Source organism: Nerophis ophidion, linkage group LG01 (genome assembly GCF_033978795.1).
Source record: "Nerophis ophidion isolate RoL-2023_Sa linkage group LG01, RoL_Noph_v1.0, whole genome shotgun sequence".
NCBI lineage: Eukaryota > Metazoa > Chordata > Actinopteri > Syngnathiformes > Syngnathidae > Nerophis > Nerophis ophidion.
In genome coordinates, this window is record NC_084611.1 from 9,445,216 (window position 1) to 9,466,147 (window position 20,932).

Here is a 20,932-nt window from a genome sequence, read left to right on the forward strand (position 1 = left end):
GTTTTAATCAATCAAAATAGGAGCGCTTGATTGTTTTCCTCAAATATGTGACGTTAAGTGTAAAACAAAGTTAGCCTATATGAAACACTCCACTGAATTTAGGGATCCACAGTAAAAAATGCTTGTCAAAGATAGTCTATTCAACAGGAGCGCTTGATTGTTTTTTAATAAAAGTTTCAATCAATCAAAACAGGAGCGCTTGATTGTTTTCCTCCAATTTGTGACGTCAAGTGTAAAACAAAGTTAGTCTATATGAAACGCTCCACTGGTTTTAGAAATCCACACTAAATATATGCTCGTCAAAGATTGTCTATTTAACAGGAGCACTTGATTGTTTTCCTCCAATTTGTGACGTCAAGTGTAAAACAAAGTTCGTCTATATGAAACGCTCCACTGGTTTTAGGAATCCACATAGAAAAAAAAACTTGTCAAAGATCGTCTATTTAACAGGAGCGCTTGATTGTTTTCTAATAAAAGTTTCAATCAATCAAAACAGGAGCGCTTGATTGTTTTCCTCAAATATGTGACGTTTAATGTAAAACAAAGTTAGCCTATATGACACTCTCCACTGGTTTTAAAGATCCACTGTAGAAAATGCATGGCAAAGATCGTCTATTCAACAGGAGCGCTTGATTGTTTTCCTCAAATATGTGACTTTAAGTGCATAACAAAGTTAGCCTATACGAAACGCTCCACTGGTTTTAGGAATCCACATAGAAAAAAAAGCTTGTCAAAGATCGTCTATTTAACAGGAGCGCTTGATTGTTTTCTAATAAAAGTTTTAATCAATCAAAATAGGAGCGCTTGATTGTTTTCCTCAAATATGTGACGTTAAGTGTAAAACAAAGTTAGCCTATATGAAACACTCCACTGAATTTAGGGATCCACAGTAAAAAATGCTTGTCAAAGATAGTCTATTCAACAGGAGCGCTTGATTGTTTTTTAATAAAAGTTTCAATCAATCAAAACAGGAGCGCTTGATTGTTTTCCTCCAATTTGTGACGTCAAGTGTAAAACAAAGTTAGTCTATATGAAACGCTCCACTGGTTTTAGAAATCCACACTAAATATATGCTCGTCAAAGATTGTCTATTTAACAGGAGCACTTGATTGTTTTCCTCCAATTTGTGACGTCAAGTGTAAAACAAAGTTCGTCTATATGAAACGCTCCACTGGTTTTAGGAATCCACATAGAAAAAAATACTTGTCAAAGATCGTCTATTTAACAGGAGCGCTTGATTGTTTTCTAATAAAAGTTTCAATCAATCAAAACAGGAGCGCTTGATTGTTTTCCTCAAATATGTGACGTTTAATGTAAAACAAAGTTAGCCTATATGACACTCTCCACTGGTTTTAAAGATCCACTGTAGAAAATGCATGGCAAAGATCGTCTATTCAACAGGAGCGCTTGATTGTTTTCCTCAAATATGTGACTTTAAGTGCATAACAAAGTTAGCCTATACGAAACGCTCCACTGGTTTTAGGAATCCACATAGAAAAAAAAGCTTGTCAAAGATCGTCTATTTAACAGGAGCGCTTGATTGTTTTCTAATAAAAGTTTTAATCAATCAAAACAGGAGCGCTTGATTGTTTTCCTCAAATATGTGACGTTTAATGTAAAACAAAGTTAGCCTATATGAAACGCTCCACTGGTTTTAGGAATCCACATAGAAAAAAAAGCTTGTCAAAGATCGTCTATTTAACATGAGCGCTTGATTGTTTTCCTCAAATATGTGACGTTAAGTGTAAAACAAAGTTAGCCTATATGAAACACTCCACTGGTTTTAGGGATCCACAGTAAAAAATGCCTGTCAAAGATAGTCTATTTAACAGGAGCGCTTGATTGTTTTCTAATAAAAGTTTCAATCAATCAAAACAGGAGCGCTAGATTTTTTTCCTCCAATTTGTGACGTCAAGTGTAAAACAAAGTTAGTCTATATGAAACGCTCCACTGGTTTTAGAAATCCACAGTAAATGTATGCTCGTCAAAGATTGTCTATTCAACAGGAGCGCTTGATTGTTTTCCTCAAATATGTGACTTTAAGTCCATAACAAAGTTAGCCTATACGAAACGCTCCACTGGTTTTAGGAATCCACATAGAAAAAAAAGCTTGTCAAAGATCGTCTATTTAACATGAGCGCTTGATTGTTTTCCTCAAATATGTGACGTTTAGCCCACTTAGTTTATGAACCAGGAAACAAAAGTTGGAGAATATCCGAATATCGGCAAAAAAGCCAGTATCGGACATCTCTAGTTAGAATGAATAAAAAAAAAAAATACATCCGTATATAATTAATTGTGAAAGACAGGCAAAATTAAAAAAAAAAAAACTGCAGTCCCCCTTTAATAAGTAAATATTCGGCCAAATACCTCCAAACAGGACACTGTTGTACTTCTTTTCCATCGGGATCCCCAGCGCCTCCCTGAAGAAGTCCACCACGCTCTGCAAGGTCTGATAGGCCGCGTCCTGTCGGGGGCAAGAGAGCACGCGGGGACATACAGTATTTAGTCAGCCACCGATTGTGCGAGTTCTCCCACTTAAAATGATGACAGAGTTCTGTAATGTTCATCATAGGCACACTTCAACTGTGAGAGACAGAATGTGGAAAAAAAATCCATGGAATTTTAAAGAATTTACTTGTAAATTATGGTGGAAAATAAGTATTTGGTCAACCATTCAAAGCTCTCACTGATGGAAGGAGGTTTTGGCTCAAAATCTCACGATACATGGCCCCATTCATTCTTTCCTTAACACGGATCAATCGTCCTGTCCCCTTAGCAGAAAAACAGCCCCAAAGCATGATGTCTCCACCCCCATGCTTCACAGTAGGTGTGGTGTTCTTGGAATGCAACTCAGTTTTCTTCTTCCTCCAAACACGACGAGTTGAGTTTATACCAAAAAGTTCTATTTTGATTTCATCTGACCACATGACATTCTCCCAATCCTCTGCTGTATCATCCATGTGCTCTCTGGCAAACTTCAGACGGGCCTGGACATGCACTAGTTTAAGCAGGGGGACACGTCTGGCACTGCAGGATTTGAGTCCCTGTCGGTGTAGTGTGTTACTGATGGTAACCTCTGTTAATAATGGTGTTCTTGGGATGCAACTCAGTATTCTTCTTCCTCCAAACACGAGGAGTTGAGTTTATACCAAAATGGATACATGGATGATACAGCAGAGGATTAGGAGAATGTCATGTGGTCAGATGAAACCAAAATAGAACTTATTGGTATAAACTCAACTCAACTGTCTTTTATACAGATAACTCATCGTTATCAGTATAAAAGACACCTGTCCACAGCCTCAAAACAGTCAGACTCCAAACTCCACTATGGCCAAGACCAAAGAGCTGTCGAAGGACACCAGGAAAATAATTGTAGACCTGCACCAGACTGGGAAGAGTGAATCTACAATAGGCAAGCAGTTTGGTGCGAAAAAATCAACTGTGGGAGCAATTATCAGAAAATGGAAGACATACAAGACCACTGATAATCTCCCTCGATCTGGGGCTCCACGCAAGATCTCATCCCGTGGGGTCAAAATGATAATGAAAACGGTGAGTAAAAATCCCAGAACCAAACGGGGGGACCTGGTGAATGACCTCCAGAGAGCTGGGACCAAATTAACAGAGGTTACCATCAGTAACACACTACACCGACAGGGACTCAAATCCTGCAGTGCCAGACTTGTCCCCCTGCTTAAACCAGTGCATGTCCAGGCCCGTCTGAAGTTTGCCAGAGAGCACATGGATGATACAGCAGAGGATTGGGAGAATGTCATGTGGTCAGATGAAAACAAAATAGAACTTGTTGGTATAAACTCAACTCGTCGTGTTTGGAGGAAGAAGAATACTGAGTTGCATCCCAAGAACACCACACCTACTGTGAAGCATGGGGGTGGAAACATCATGCTCTGGGGCTATTTTTCTGCTAAGGGGACAGGACGATTGATCCGTGTTAAGGAAAGAATGAATGGGGCCATGTATCGTGAGATTTTGAGCCAAGACCTCCTTCCATCGGTGAGAGCTTTGAATGGTTGACCAAATATTTATTTTACACCATAATTTACAAATAAATTCTTTAAAATTCCTATAATGTGAATTCCTGGATTTTTTTTTTCACATTCTGTCTCTCACAGTTGAAGTGTACCTATGATCAATCAATCAATCAATGTTTACTTATATAGCCCTAAATCACTAGTGTCTCAAAGGGCTGCACAAACCACAACACGAACCACTACGACATCCTCGGTAGGCCCACATAAGGGCAAGGAAAACCAGTGGGACGTCGGTGACAATGATGACTATGAGAACCTTGGAGAGGACGAAAGCAATGGATGTCGAGCGAGTCTAACATGATACTGTGAAAGTTCAATCCACAATGGATACAACACAGTCGCGAGAGTCCAGTCCACAGCGGAGCCAGCAGGAAACCATCCCAAGCAGAGGCGGACCAGCAGCGCAGAGATGTCCCCAGCCGATACACAGGCAAGCAGTACATGGCCACCGGATCGGACCGGACCCCCACCACAAGGGAGAGTGGGACATAGGAGAAAAAGAAAAGAAACGGCAGATCAACTGGTCTAAAAAGGGAGTCTATTTAAAGGCTAGAGTATACAAATGAGTTTTAAGGTGAGACTTAAATGCTTCTACTGAGGTGGCATCTGGAACTGTTACCGGGAGGGCATTCCAGAGTACTGGAGCCCGAAATGAAAATGCTCTATAGCCCGCGGACTTTTTTTGGGCTTTGGGAATCACTAATAAGCCGGAGTCCTTTGAAGGCAGATTTCTTGCCGGGACATATGGTACAATACAATCGGCAAGATAGGATGGAGCTAGACCGTGTAGTATTTTATACGTAAGTAGTAAAACCTTAAAGTGCACAGGAAGCCAGTGAAGGTGAGCCAGTACAGGCGTAATGTGATCAAACTTTCTTGTTCTTGTCAAAAGTCTAGCAGCCGCATTTTGTACCAACTGTAATCTTTTAATGCTAGACATGGGGAGACCCGAAAATAATACGTTACAGTAGTCGAGGCGAGACGTAACAAACGCATGGATAATGATCTCAGCGTCTTTAGTAGACAAAATGGAGCGAATTTTAGCGATATTACGGAGATGAAAGAAGGCCGTTTTAGTAACGCTTTTAATGTGTGCCTCAAAGGAGAGAGTTGGGTCGAAGATAATACCCAGATTTTTTACAGAGTCACCTTGTTTTATTGTTTGGTTGTCAAATGTTAGAGTTGTATTATTAAATAGAGGTCGGTGTCTAGCAGGACCGATAATCAGCATTTCCATTTTTTTTGCGTTGAGTTGCAAAAAGTTAGCGGACATCCATTGTTTAATTTCATTAAGACACGCCTCCAGCTGACTACAATCCGGCGTGTTGGTCTGCTTTAGGGGCATGTAGAGTTGGGTGTCATCAGCATAACAGTGAAAACTGACACCGTATTTGCGTATGATGTCACCTAGCGGCAGCATGTAGATGCTGAAGAGTGCAGGGCCAAGGACCGAACCCTGGGGAACTCCACACGTTACCTTAACGTAGTCCGAGGTCACATTGTTATGGGAGACACACTGCATCCTATCAGTAAGATAAGAGTTAAACCAAGACAGTCTCACCTTAAAACTCATTTGTATACTCTAGCCTTTAAATAGACTCCCTTTTTAGACCAGTTGATCTGCCGTTTCTTTTCTTTTTCTCCTATGTCCCACTCTCCCTTGTGGAAGGGGTCCGGTCCGATCCGGTGGCCATGTACTGCTTGCCTGTGTATCGGCTGGGGACATCTCTGCGCTGCTGATCCGCCTCCGCTTGAGATGGTTTCCTGCTGGCTCCGCTGTGAACGGGACTCTCGCTGCTGTGGTGGATCCGCTTTGGACTGGACTCTCGCGACTGTGTTGGATCCATTATGGATTGAACTCTGACAGTATCATGTTAGACCCGCTCGACATCCATTGCTTTCCTCCTCTCCAAGGTTCTCATAGTCATCATTGTCACCGACGTCCCACTGGGTGTGAGTTTTCCTTGCCCTTATGTGGGCCTACCGAGGATGTCGTAGTGGTTTGTGCAGCCCTTTGAGACACTAGTGATTTAGGGCTATATAAGTAAACATTGATTGATTGATTGATGATTCCTACAATGTGAATTCCTGGATTTTTTTTTCACATTTTTCCCTCACAGTTGAAGTGTACCTATGATGAACATTACAGACCTCTGTCATCATTTTAAGTGGAAGAACTTGCACAATCGGTGACTGACTAAATACTTTTTGGCTCCACTGTATATACCAACACTCTGTGAAAAGCGAATCGAATCCAAGTTAGTGTCGGGAGGAAAAAAAAGAGTTTGCACAAAGCTGGCTATTCTTCTTCTAACAATGTGAGCGACTGTGACATGAAACTAAACTAAAAAGACGGGACATGATTTTTTTTTTTTTTAAAAGCTATCTGCAGGACTGAAGACATCACCCCACCCCAGTCTGGGCGTAGTGGTCCAGGATGGAGGGCAGGAGCGGTAAGATGAGCGTGAATCCCAGCAAATCCAGCAGCAGCAGGACGAAAACCACGGCGATCACCTTGGATGAGGACGGGGCGCCCTCCCCCGATTTGCCCGCGTCTGACATTCCTCTCGCTCAGTCACACGGCTGTGAAAAGACAAATTAGGCCAAAGGCCCTGAGATGAAAATGACTCCATCAACCTTTCTTAGCCATTGTTGGGCATCTGTTCCTCAGTGGTAATGCACTTTTCCACCACTTGTGGCAGTAATGACAACCTCAAACAAGCGAGGCACAAAATGCAACGGGTCCATCGGACCCACAAACGCCGGCTGAGTAACAACAATATTAACGTTGCACGGAAAAATTTCTCTGCCAGTTTCTGCGTCCCACAGGGTTTCTTCTTTTGTGTTTCTGCACCTGCGGTTCCCACACACGGTCTGCTCTCTTTTTGTCGCACATTTTACCCTGTAATGTCCTGTGTACCTACACTCTGTCCTCATCTTGTCTAGGCCTGCTGTGCCTGTGTGTTTGAGTGTGTGTGGTACACAAAACATCAATTTCCACACTTCTATTAGCCCCGGGTCCAGTGGACCCAGACATCTTATATGTAACAGAAATGTGTAGGGGGGTGTATGGTTTTTTTGGTCATTAAATATGTATTCTGATATATGTTCTTCACAGAAAATGAGCCAAAAGTCAATGAGTCTCAGTTAGAAAAATTAATTAATTGTATCATTTTTCTTTTAATCAAAAGATGAAAACGGGTCCCACAGACCTGAACGCCACACAAGGGTTAATCAGCCTGACCTAAGCCTGAGGTTTATGTGTTCAATAAATAACAATATTTGTTTTTAACACGTTTAGATCCACAGTAAAAAAAAAAAAAATGCCAGTCAAAGATCGTCTTTTTAACAGGAGCACTTGATTGTTTTCCTCAAATATGTGTCATTAAGTGTAAAGCAAAGTTAGCCTATATGAAACGCTCCACTGGTTTTAGGGATCCACAGTAAAAAATGCTTGTCAAAGATCGTCTATTGAACAGGAGCACTTGATTGTTTTCCTCAAACATGTTACGTTAAGTGTATAACAAAGTTTGCCTATATGAAACGTTCCACTGGTTTTAAGGATCCACAGTAAAAAATTGCTTGTCAAAGATCGTCTATTTGACAGGAACGCTTGATTGTTTTCCTCAAATATGTGACGTTAAGTGTAAAACAAAGTTTGCCTATATGAAACGCTCCAAAGGTTTTAGGGATCCACAGTAAAAAAAAATTCTTATATAGTTTATTTAACAAAAATTGCTTGTCAAAGATTGTCTATTTGACAGGAACGCTTGATTGTTTTCCTCAAATATGTGACGTTAAGTGTAAAACAAAGTCAGCCTATATGAAACGCTTCACTGGTTTTAGGAATCCACAGTAAAAAAAAAAATGCTTGTCAAAGATCGTCTATTTAACAGGAGCACTTGGTTGTTTTCCTCAAATATGTGACGTTAAATGTAAAACAAAGTTAGCCGATATGAAACGCTCCACTGGTTTTAGGCATCCACAGTAAAAAATGCCTGTCAAAGATAGTCTATTCAACAGGAGCGCTTGATTGTTTTCTAATAAAAGTTTCAATCAATCAAAACAGGAGCGCTTGATTGTTTTCCTCCAATTTGTGACGTCAAGTGTAATACAAAGTTAGTCTATATGAAACGCTTCACTGGTTTTAGAAATCCACAGTAAATATATGCTCGTCAAAGATTGTCTATTTAACAGGCGCGCTTGATTGTTTTCCTCAAATATGTGACGTTAAGTGTAAAACAAAGTTATCCTATATGAAACGCTCCACTGGTTTTAGAGGTCCACAGTTAAAAATTGCTTGTCAAAGATCGTCTATTTAACAGGAGCACTTGATTGTTTTCCTCAAACATGTTACGTTAAGCGTATAACAAAGTTAGCCTATATGAAATACTCCACTGGTTTTAGGAATCCACTGTAGAAAATGCTTGTCAAAGATTGTTTATTTAACAGGAGCGCTTGATTGTTTTCCTCAAATATGTGACGTTAAGTGTAAAACAAAGTTTGCCTATATGAAACGCTCCAAAGGTTTTAGGGATCCACAGTAAAAAAAATTGTCAAAGATCGTTTATTCAATAGAAGCGCTTGATTGTTTTCCTCAAATATGTGACGTTAGGGTAAAACAAAGTTAGCCTATATGAAACGCTTCACTGGTTTTAGAGGTCCACAATTAAAAATTGCTTGTCAAAGATCGTCTATTTAACAGGAGCGCTTGATTGTTTTCCTCAAATATGTGACGTTAAGTGTAAAACAAAGTCAGTCTATATGAAACGCTTCACTGGTTTTAGGAATCCACTGTAGAAAATGCTTGTCAAAGATCGTCTATTTAACAGAAGCGCTTGATTGTTTTCCTCAAATATGTGACGTTAAGTGTAAAACAAAGTTTGCCTATATGAAACGCTCCAAAGGTTTTAGGGATCCACAGTAAAAAAAATTGTCAAAGATCGTTTATTCAATAGAAGCGCTTGATTGTTTTCCTCAAATATGTGACGTTAGGGTAAAACAAAGTTAGCCTATATGAAACGCTTCACTGGTTTTAGAGGTCCACAATTAAAAATTGCTTGTCAAAGATCGTCTTTTTGACAGGAGCGCTTGATTGTTTTCCTCAAATATGTGACGTTAAGTGGAAAACGAAGTAGCCTATATGAAACGCTCCACTGGTTTTCGGGATACAAAGTAGAAAATGCTTGTCAAAGATCGTCTATTTAACAGAAGCGCTTGATTGTTTTCCTCAAATATGTGACGTTAAGTGTAAAACAAAGTCAGCCTATATGAAACGCTCCAAAGGTTTTAGGGATCCACAGTAAAAAAAAATGCTTGTCAAAGATCGTCTATTTAACAGGAGCGCTTGATTGTTTTCCTCAAATATGTGACGTTAAGTGTAAAACAAAGTTTGCCTATATGAAACACTCTAAAGGTTTTAGGGATCCACAGTAAAAAACTTGTCAAAGATCGTCTATTTAACAGGAGCGCTTGATTGTTTTCCTCAAATATGTGACGTTAAGTGTAAAACAAAGTCAGCCTATATGAAACGCTTCACTGGTTTTAGGAATCCACAGTAAAAAAAAAATGCTTGTCAAAGATCGTCTATTTAACAGGAGCGCTTGGTTGTTTTCCTCAAATATGTGACGTTAAGTGTAAAACAAAGTCAGCCTATATGAAACACTCCACTGGTTTTAGCGATAAACAGTAAAAAATGCTTGTCAAAGATTGTTTATTTAACAGGAGCACTTGATTGTTTTCCTCAAACATGTTAGTTAAGTGTATAACCTGGTCAGCCTATATGAAACGTTCCACTGGTTTTAGGAATCCACTGTAGAAAATGCTTGTCAAAGATCGTCTATTTAACAGAAGCGCTTGATTGTTTTCCTCAAATATGTGACATTAAGTATAAAACAAAGTTAGCCTATATGAAACACTCCACTGGATTTAGGCATCCGCAGTAAAAAATGCCTGTCAAAGATAGTCTATTCAACAGGAGCGCTTGATTGTTTTCTAATAAAAGTTTCAATCAAGGAGCTCTTGATTGTTTTCCTCCAATTTGTGACGTCAAGTGTAATACAAAGTTAGCCTATATGAAACGCTCCAAAGGTTTTAGGGATCCACAGTAAAAAATGCTTGTCAAAGATGGTCTATTTAACAGGAGCGCTTGATTGTTTGTTTGATTTTTCAAATACCGGTATTTGACGTTTAGCCAGAGGTGGGTAGTAACGCGCTACATTTACTCCGTTACATCTACTTGAGTAATTTTTGGGATAAATTGTACTTCTAAGAGTAGTTTTTATGCAACATACTTTTACTTGAGTATATTTATAGAGAAGAAACGCTACTTTTACTCCGCTCCATTTATCTGCAATTAGCTCGCTACTCGCTACTTTTTTTTTATCGATCTGTTAATGCACGCTTTGTTTGTTTTGATTTTGTCAGACACGCATTCGAAGTAGGAACTACGCATGCCCGCGTTTCACCAATCAAATGCAGTCACTGGTGACGTTGGACCAATCAAACAAAACCAGGCGGTCACGTGACCTTCAGACGTCGAATCCGACCTAAAAAGGTTGAAAAACTTGTTGGGGTGTTACCATTTAGTGGTCAATTGTGCGGAATATGTACTGTACTGTGCAATCTACTAATAAAAGTTTCAATCAATCAATCAAAAGTGTAAAAGAAAAAAGACACTTTTTACTTCAACCGTACTTCCCGTCAAAAGCCTAAAACTGATCGCACAGTTCCTGTTTTCACAATAAAAGCGCCGCTCCATCGCGCCTGCGCTTAGTGCGCTAACAAAATAAGAGTCTCCGAAAGCCAGAGCATACAAGCTAGATAACTACGGAGTTTGCCGCCAATGTATTTATTGTAAAGTGTATAAAAACGAATATGGAAGCTGGACAAATAAGATGCCAAAAACCAACGACTTTCATGTGGTGTTAGACAGAAAAGAGGAACTTTTTTTCTCCTCCATTTGAAAATGTGGACATTATCAGATTAGATTAGATTAGATTAGATAGTACTTTATTCATTCCGTCAGGAGAGTTCCTTCAGGAAAACTACAATTTTCAGCACAATCCCATTCAAGATCAGACAAACATTACAGGGAGACAGAACAGGATCGCTGACGGGTCTGCCGGCTTCCAGCGCCCCTTACAAAAAAAGATGAGATACAGGTAAACAAGGGGGCGGGGGGGAAAATAGAAGATTAAAATGAAATTTTAAAAAATCAGTCTTAGCCTGGGCCTTGGAGAGGGGGTGCAGACTGAGGCCAAGGGGGAAAAAAAATAAAAAAATAAAAATAAAAAATCAGCACTATACTGTCTGATTCCAATCAATGCAAGTCATCAGAATCAGGTAATACACCAACTTATATTCTTGTCCTCATTAAAGATGGGAATCTATATGTTAAACATGCATGTATATTCATTAAAACACCTTTAATATGTCAACAAAAACGGCAAAATAAATAACTATAAATTATATACTGTATATATATATATATATATATATATGAGGTAGATCACCTCAACTTGGTCATTTATTAAGTAATTGCTTAACGTTGAAAAACTTATTGGGGTGTTACCATTTTGTGGTCAATTGTACAGAATATGTACTGTACTGTGCAATCTACTAATACAAGTTTCAATCAATCAATCAATCAATCAATCAATCGATGAATGCCTACTGAGTTATTGTGGCTCAATTTGCCTTAAATATCTTTATTTTCATGATTTATTATTTAATATATATTATTGTTTTAGTTGCTTAAGAGATATTCCTGGCTATGAATTTGCTCATTACTATTTTTATGTTTTTGTGCATTATTTGTTGCCGTATTAATTAAACAAACAGGTTACTCATCAGTTACTCAGTACTTGAGTAGTTTTTTTCACAACATACTTTTTACTTTTACTCAAGTAAATATTTGGGTGACTACTCCCTACTTTTACTTGAGTAATAAATCTCAAAAGTAACTGTACTCTTACTTGAGTACAATTTCTGGCTACTCTACCCACCTCTGCGTTTAGCCCACTTAGTTTATGAACCAGGAAACAAAAGTCGCGAACGCGTAAGTGTAAAGAAGATTGTACACGCAGGCTGAATAAGTTAACCGTGTGTTTTGTCCGAACAGAATGTTTTAAATCCCCCAAAAATTTGTAAATGTAATTAAAGTTGTATCGACCACTTCCGCCTTTCGTGAACGTCATTGAGCATCTCCCCCGCCTCCTTCGCTCAGATTTAAACCAAGCTAGGAAGCAGCGTGGATATACTTACATTATTTACATAAAATGAGGAGAAACGTCTTCTTCTTCTTAGTCCTTTCGCTGCTCCTTCTCTCACCGCGCCATTATTAATCGTGAAGTCCGTACCAGGAAGCGGTGTCGGTTTACATTCGGATGTCTCACTGGTGTCGTAACAACACGTTGATGAAATGAGGCGTTCACGGAGCTCGGATCGCCCGCGCGCCTCTTCCACTGATCCACGAAACCAGATACTAGTAAAAAATGTAATAACACAATTCAGTTTGTTAAATAAAACACTGAAACCTTTAAAAAAAAAAAAAAAAAAGTTTTTTTATTTGCAGGATGTGAGACGAGACAAAGTTACAAATGTACTACAGTACTTGAAAGCAACAGTATCACTAGAGGTTTTGGGAGTTTTGTCCAAATGTTGGAAAAAATTAAAAATATCACGTTTTTGTTAGTATTTTTTTCTTTTTTTTACACAGTAGTACACTTGTTTATCACATGAGGATCCTAAAACGGAGAACTAAATAAACATGTCGGACATTTAACGGCTGTTTTCCAAGCGTTATTTATTCTACTGAAGATAACCTAATATCTTACATTAAAAAACAAAAACAAAAAAAAACACGTTCTTTTAGAAAATGTTTAAAATGTAGAAAACATTTTAAAGGCAGGACATCTGAAATGTCTTTCGGTGTATTAGAAATAGTGTTTCGATACTTTGGGCCTGTTTTTCTTGGATTTGAGGTCTTCTCACATTCCGTGGCGAGCGGCGTGGTTCTGCAGCTCCGATTTGCTTCGGAGGTTTCGCCCGCACAACTCGCAAGGGAACGTCTTCTCCTCGGGAGCAGCAGCGTGCCCCATCTCTGACGCACCTGCATCGAGAAAGAGGGGTTTTATTAAAAGGTGAGGGGTTAACAAGGCAGCCTTTATTGTGAAAACAATATGTATTAACAGTGCTACTTTTGTGTTAAAGGTCCTAAATTATTAAATAGAGATGCCTGTAAATATCGGACTGTCGATATTATTGTCCGATAAATGCTTTAAAATGTGATATTGGAAATTATCGGTTTATAAAAGTATAATTTATGACGGCATAGCTCGTTTCTTAGAGTGGCCGTGCCAGCAACTTGAGGGTTGTAGGTTCGATTCCTGCTTGTGCCATCCTAGTTACTGCCATTGTGTCCTTGGGCATGACACTTTGCCCACCTGCTCCCAGTGCCACCCACACTGGTTTAAATGTAACTTAGATATTGGGTGTCACTATGTAAAGCGCTTTGAGTCACTGGAGAAAAGCGCTATATAAATATAATTCACTTCACTTCGTCACATCCGCTTTTCCTACATAGAAACAGCTTACCGGCTCAGTCACATAATATATGCAGCTTATACACGCACTGACAAGGGAATGCAAGGCATACTTGGTCAACAACCATACAGGTCACACTGAGGGTGGCCGTATAAACAACTTTAACACTGTTACAAATATGCGCCACACTCTAAACCCACGCCAAACAAGAATGACTAGTACATTTCGGGAGAACATCCGCACCGTAACACGACATAAACACAACAGAACAAATACCCAGAACCCCTTTCAGCACTAACTCTTCAGGGACGCTAGAATGTACACCCCCGCTACTTCGTCGGGGCGGCATAGCTCGGTTGGTAGAGTGGCCGTGCCAGCAACTTGAGGGTTGCAGGTTCGATTCCCGCTTGTGCCATCCTAGTTACTGCCGTTGTGTCCTTCAGCAAGACACTTTACCCACCTGCTCCCAGTGCCACCCACACTGGTTTAAATGTAACTTAGATATTGGGTGTCACTATGTAAAGCGCTTTGAGTCACTGGAGAAAAGCGCTATATAAATATAATTCACTTCACTTCGTCACGTCCGCTTTTCCTACATAGAAACAGCTTACCGGCTCAGTCACATAATATATGCAGCTTATACACGCACTGACAAGTGAATGCAAGGCATACTTGGTCAACAACCATACCGGTCACACTGAGGGTGGCCGTATAAACAACTTTAACACTGTTACAAATATGCGCCACACTGTGAACCCACACCAAACAAGAATGACTAGTACATTTCGGGAGAACATCCGCACCGTAACACGACATAAACACAACAGAACAAACACCCAGAACCCCTTTCAGCACTACCTCTTCAGGGACGCTACAATGTACACCCCCGCTACTTCGTCGGGGCGGCATAGCTCGGTTGGTAGAGTGGCCGTGCCAGCAACTTGAGGGTTGCAAGTTCGATTCCCGCTTGTGCCATCCTAGTCACTGCCGTTGTGTCCTTCAGCAAGACACTTTACCCACCTGCTCCCAGTGCCACCCACACTGGTTTAAATGTAACTTAGATATTGGGTGTCACTATGTAAAGCGCTTTGAGTCCCTTGAGAAAAAGCGCTATATAAATATAATTAACTTCACTTCACTTTTCAAAACGCCGGTGTACGGAGAAGTACAGAGCCCAGTCACATAATATCTACAGCTCTTCACACACACAAGTGAATGCAACGCATACTTGGTCAACAGTCATATAGGTCACACTGAGGGTGGCCGTATAAACAACTTTAACACTGTTAAAAATATACGCCACACTGTGAACCCACACCAAACAAGAATGACATACACATTTCGGGAGAACATCTGCGCCGTAACACAACAGAACAAATACCCAGAATCCATTGCAGCACTAACTCTTCCGGGACGCTACAATATACGTGTCATGACTATTTACATTGTGGATTGTTACTGAAGGCATCAACGCTATGAATGTATGAATGAACACATAAGTTAAAGTTAAAATGATTGTCACACACACACACACACACACACACACACACACACACACACACACACACACACACACACACACACACACAAAGTGTGGCAAAATTATTCCCTGCATTTGACCCATCACCCTAGATCAGTGGTCCCCAACCACCGGGCCGCAGAATAATTTTTTATTCATTTTTATTAAAAAAAATAAAAATAAAAATAAAATTGCTGATTTTTTTTATTAAATCAACATAAAAAAACACAATATACACTAACAATTAGTGCACCAACCACAAAAACCTCCTTTTTTCATGATAAAGAAAAAAAAAGAAAAAAAGGACCCCCTCCCCCGGGCCGCGGGACAAATTATTAAGCTTTGACCAGTCCGCGGATACAAAAAGGTCGGGGACCACTGCCCTAGATCACTCCCTGGGAGGTGAGGGGAGCAGTGAGCAGCAACAGTGACCACGCCCGGGAATCATTTCTGGCGATTTAACCCCCAATTCCAACCCTTGATGCTTGAGTGCCAAGCAGGGAGGAAATGGCTCCGATTTTTTATGGTCTTTGGTATGACTTGAACCCACCGATCTCAAGGCGGACACTCTTAACCACGACACCACTGAGTAGGTGGAGTTGTGTATTTAACAAAAAAAAGTTGAAATAACTGAAAACATGTTTTATATTCTAGTTTCCTCAAAATAGCCACTCTTTACTCTGATTACTGTTTTGCACACTCCTGGCATTCTCTCCATGAGCTTCAAGCCCACCTGTGAAGTGAAACCCATTTCAGGTGACTTACCTTTCGAAGCTCCTCGAGAGAACGCCAAGGGTGTGCAAAGCAAAAAAACATCGCAAAGGGTGGCTATTTTGAAGAAACTAGAATATAAAACATGTTGTCAATTATGTCACCTTTTTTTGTTAAGTACATAACTCCACATGAGTTCATTCATAGTTGTGATGCCTTCAGTGACAATCTACAATGTAAATAGTAGGGATGCACCGATTAATCGGAAACCGAATATATTCGGCCGAATATGGCGAAAAAAGGCCACATTCGGCCTTCGGTGGAATGAGTCAAAAGCAAGGTCGAATAGTGGGGTGTGACGCAAAGACGCAATTTTTCGACGCGGTGACGCAATCAACCAACGTGCAGTGTTCAATTTAAATTGTTTTATACATAGTTAGTTTCCTTCTTTTTATTCTGAAGCTGAAGTACTGTTATTGACAAATCTGTTCTGGCCTGGGATGTGTTGTGTACCTGTATAAGTGTATGAGGTTACAAGCACACACTTATTGAGATTTAGTGGGGCCTCTGTTTACATTATTAGCCTGTTGTGTAGGCTACCTGTATAAGTGTATGAGGTTACAAGCACACACTTAATTGAGATTTACTTGAGCCTTCTGTTGACATTATTAGCATATCTACTGTGGCTAAAGCAGACTTTTGCCAAAAGGACAATAATTCATTTGTTGTGGGTTTATCCACTTTAATGCACTTTATTTTTATTTTTGGAATGCATGTTTTGTTTGAAGGCCTAATAGAAATGAAAAACTGTGCTTTTTTTGAAAGGCAAAGGCTAATATTAAAAAATGTCAATATTCAATAATAATGTACTTTATTTGAAAAACATGTCTAAAAATGGTGTCGGAAAAGGGTGGAGTGCCTGCCCCAAGTGGAGGAGTTCAAGTACCTAGGAGTCTTGTTCACGAGTGAGGGAAGAGTGGATCGTGAGATCGACAGGCGGATCGGTGCGGCGTCTTCAGTAATGCGGACGTTGTACCGATCCGTTGTGGTGAAGAAGGAGCTGAGCCGGAAGGCAAAGCTCTCAATTTACCGGTCGATCTACGTTCCCATCCTCACCTATGGTCATGAGCTTTGGGTCATGACCGAAAGGATAAGATCACGGGTACAAGCGGCCCAAATGAGTTTCCTCTCTCCCTTAGAGATAGGGTGAGAAGCTCTGTCATCCGGGAGGAACTCAAAGTAAAGCTGCTGCTCCTTCACATGGAGAGGAGCCAGATGAGGTGGTTCGGGAGGTGTTTAGGGCACATCCAACCGGTAGGAGGCCACGGGGAAGACCCAGGACACGTTGGGAAGACTATGTCTCCCGGCTGGCCTGGGAACGCCTCGGGATCCCCCGGGAAGAGCTAGACGAAGTGGCTACGGAGAGGGAAGTCTGGGCTTCCCTGCTTAGGCTGCTGCCCCCGCGACCTGACCTCGGATAAGCGGAAGAAAATGGATGGATGGATGGATGGATGTCTAAAAATTTATTCTAGGCTATTTATGCAATATAAAAAAGTTGTGAAAAACTGCATTTATTATTCGGTATTTGGTATTCGGCCTTCGGCCAAGCGCTCAAATTTTATTCGGTTTCGGCTTCGGCCACAAATTTTCATTTCGGTGCATCCCTAGTAAATAGTCATGAAAATAAAGAAAAGCCTTTGAATGAGGAGGTGTGTCCAAACTTTTGGCCTGTACTGTATGTAAAAGTGGAAGTGGAGTATTTTAGAATGTTGCAAAAAACTTCCAAATGCCATCTCTCCATCCATCCATCCATCATCTTCCGCTTATCCGAGGTCGGGTCGCGGGGGCAGCAGCCTAAGCAGGGAAGCCCAGACTTCCCTATCTCCAGCCACTTCGTCTAGCTCTTCCCGGGGGATCCCGAGGCGTTCCCAGGCCAGCCGGGAGACATAGTCTTCCCAACGTGTCCTGGGTCTTCCCCGTGGCCTCCTACCAGCTGGACATGCCCTAAACACCTCCCTAGGGAGGCGTTCGGGTGGCATCCTGACCAGATGCCCGAACCACCTCATCTGGCTCCTCTCCATGTGAAGGAGCAGCGGCTTTACTTTGAGTCCCTGACGGATGACAGAGCTTCTCACCCTATCTCTAAGGGAGAGAGGAAACTCATTTCGGCCGCTTGTACCCGTGATCTTATCCTTTTCGGTCATGACCCAAAACTCATGACCATAGGTGAGGATGGGAACGTAGATCGACCGGTAAATTGAAAGCTTTGCCTTCCGGCTCAGCTCCTTCTTCACAACGGATCGATACAACGTCCGCATTACTGAAGACGCCGCACCGATCCGCCTGTCAATCTCACGATCCACTCTTCCCCCACTCGTGAACAAGACTCCTAGGTACTTGAACTCCTCCACTTGGGGCAGGGTCTCCTCCCCAACCCGGAGATGGCACTCCACCCTTTTCCGGGCGAGAACCATGGACTCGGACTTGGAGGTGCTGATTCTCATTCCGGTCGCTTCACACTCGGCTGCGAACTGATCCAGTGAGAGCTGAAGATCCCGGTCAGATGAAGCCATCAGGACTACATCATCTGCAAAAAGCAGAGACCTAATCCCGTGGCCACCAAACCGGAACCCCTCAACGCCTTGACTGCGCCTAGAAATTCTGTCCATAAAAGTTATGAACAGAATCGGTGACAAAGGACAGCCTTGGCGGAGTCCAACCCTCACTGGAAACGTGTCCGACTTACTGCCAGCAATGCGGACCAAGCTCTGACACTGATCATACAGGGAGCGGACCGCCATAATAAGACAGTCCGGTACCCCATACTCTCTGAGCACTCCCCACAGGACTTCCCGAGGGACACGGTCGAATGCCTTCTCCAAGTCCACAAAGCACATGTAGACTGGTTGGGCAAACTCCCATGCACCCTCAAGAACCCTGCCGAGAGTATAGAGCTGGTCCACAGTTCCAAAAAACTAATAACCATATACAAGTCATTATGAATTGATGAAGGAACTTCTACCAAGCTGAAGCTCTTACCTCCGAAAACTTCTAGGTCCTTACTTTTCGGCCCAAGCGTCTTTCCTGCTCGTTCATTCTCCTGAAGTTCCTGGAGCTCCCCTCGTCTCGTCTTCTTATCCTCCTCGTCCTGTCCTTCCTTCGGCGCGACGGGGCTCCTTTCCCCCTGCGGACATCCTTCATTTGCCGTTGCCGTGCGATAGCAAGAGTCACCCAGCTTCCTTTTGTTGTCTCTGGTGCTTTTCAGGGAGACGTTTTCCCTCAAAGGGCTGCAGCCTCCGTCGACTTCCCGCTTGACGTCCGGGAAGATGACCCGACGCACGCTGATGCTTTCCTCCTGCCGCGTGTGGAGCTTGCGGTCCTCCTCCAGCTGCGGGATGTGGCGCAGTATTTCCTTTTCCACCCGCGTCTTGTCCTGGAGGGACTTCAGGCTCAGCTTGCCAGCTTTGTGGCTTTCTTCGGAGCTCCCTTCCGCGTCCTCCTTTCCTTCTTCTTGTGTAAAGCTTCCGTGCCCACTTTGGAGGTCAGAATTGTTCTCTGGTTCTTCTGGGTTTGTCCTAGACGACCCACTCTCCTCTTCCTGCATCTTCTTATCTTTACAAATCCTTTTCTCCATCCTCACAACATCCTGTGCAGGCTCACAAGAGTCTCTCTCTGTTGCTTGGTTGGAATCCGTAAAAACATCCTCATTTTCCACGCTGGACCTCTCTTCTTCTTCTTCTTCCTCCTCCTCCTCTTCGTTGCCCTTCATCTCCAGCTGGTCCAAATTGACCTGGCCCACAAGCTCGTGGTTCCTGACAACCTGCACAAACAAGCGAGCATCAGCTTAAACTGAGATTCGCTGGGGAAATCATGCTTAGACGCGAAAAAATTCCACGTACTTCCAAAAATAACGCTGGTTATTACATCACAGCAAAGCATAGCAATTCCCAGATACAGTGCAAATGCGGTGGACTCAAAAAAGGAGATCACCACTTTGATTCAGTAAAGATGTTAAAACTGATCTAATGTGTTAAGTTAACCGAACGCAACAAAATAATTGCTTTTGTGTCGTAGGCCGTGTTTGACATATTACATTTAAAAAACAATAATTATAGTTACTCGTTACCTTGCCAGAAAAGTACATCGAATTCCTCTGATAAATTAATTCATTATTAGGGATGTTAATAAAAAAAAAACCCAACAACTTAAAATCGCTGGCATATGCAGTTGAGAGACGTTTCATGAGAGCAGAGTGTGTGCACGCCTGTATAAGGTGATGCCTGTTGAATAGAATAGAATAGAATATGGCTTTATTGTCTGTTTCTACATAAATGATAAATAGGTTGTACTTGTATAGCGCTTTTCTACCTTCAAGGTACTCAAAGCGCTTTGACACTACTTCCACATTTACCCATTCACACACACATTCACACACTGATGGAGGGAGCTGCCATGCAAGGCGCCAACCAGCACCCATCAGGAGCAAGGGTGAAGTGTCTTGCTCAGGACACAACGGACGTGACAAGGTTGGTACTAGGTGGGGATTTGAACCAGGGACCCTCGGGTTGCACACGGCCGATCTTCCACTGCGCCACGCCGTCCCCTCAGATGTTAAAACTGATCCAATAAGTTAACCGAACGCAACAAAATAATTGCTTTTGTGTCATAGGCCGTGTTTGACATATTACATTTAAAAAACAATAATTATAGTTACTCGTTACCTTGCCAGAAAAGTACATCGAATTCCTCTGATAAATTAATTCATTATTAGGGATGTTAATTAAAAAAAAAACCCAACAACTTAAAATCGCTGGCATATGCAGTTGAGAGACGTTTCATGAGAGCAGAGTGTGTGCACGCCTTTATAAGGTGATGCCTGTTGAATAAAATAAAATAGAAAAGAATATGGCTTTATTGTCTGTTTCTACATGCAAAAAAAATGGTCTTTGACACGGCTCCGATCACAAAATTAAAAACACATCCATCCATCCATCCATTTCCTACCGCTTATTCCCTTATGGGGTGGCGGGGGGCGCTGGCGCCTATCTCAGCTACAATCGGGTGGAAGGCGGGGTACACCCTGGACAAGTCGCCACCT

The 20,932-nt window shown here is 41.7% G+C and overlaps 2 protein-coding genes across 4 annotated transcripts in view; both read right to left on the bottom strand.

Moving 5' to 3' along the window:
• The window catches only part of mfsd10 (major facilitator superfamily domain containing 10), a 34,412-nt gene extending 21,932 nt beyond the window's left edge, over positions 1-12,480 (bottom strand). The window contains exons 1-3 of the mRNA XM_061895677.1: positions 12,324-12,480; positions 6,471-6,641; positions 2,371-2,467 (exon numbers count right to left, since the gene is read on the bottom strand). Of these exons, the coding sequence (XP_061751661.1) occupies positions 2,371-2,467; positions 6,471-6,620 (247 nt within the window). The 5' untranslated portion in view covers positions 6,621-6,641; positions 12,324-12,480. The remainder of the gene's footprint in view (positions 1-2,370; positions 2,468-6,470; positions 6,642-12,323) is intronic.
• A 116-nt stretch (positions 12,481-12,596) lies between these two features.
• The window catches only part of LOC133549846 (zinc finger protein 462-like), a 36,829-nt gene continuing 28,493 nt past the window's right edge, over positions 12,597-20,932 (bottom strand). For all 3 annotated transcript variants that reach the window (XM_061895705.1, XM_061895688.1, XM_061895697.1), the window contains exons 9-10: positions 18,874-19,654; positions 12,597-13,170 (exon numbers count right to left, since the gene is read on the bottom strand). In XM_061895705.1, the coding sequence (XP_061751689.1) occupies positions 13,049-13,170; positions 18,874-19,654 (903 nt within the window). In that variant the 3' untranslated portion in view covers positions 12,597-13,048. The remainder of the gene's footprint in view (positions 13,171-18,873; positions 19,655-20,932) is intronic.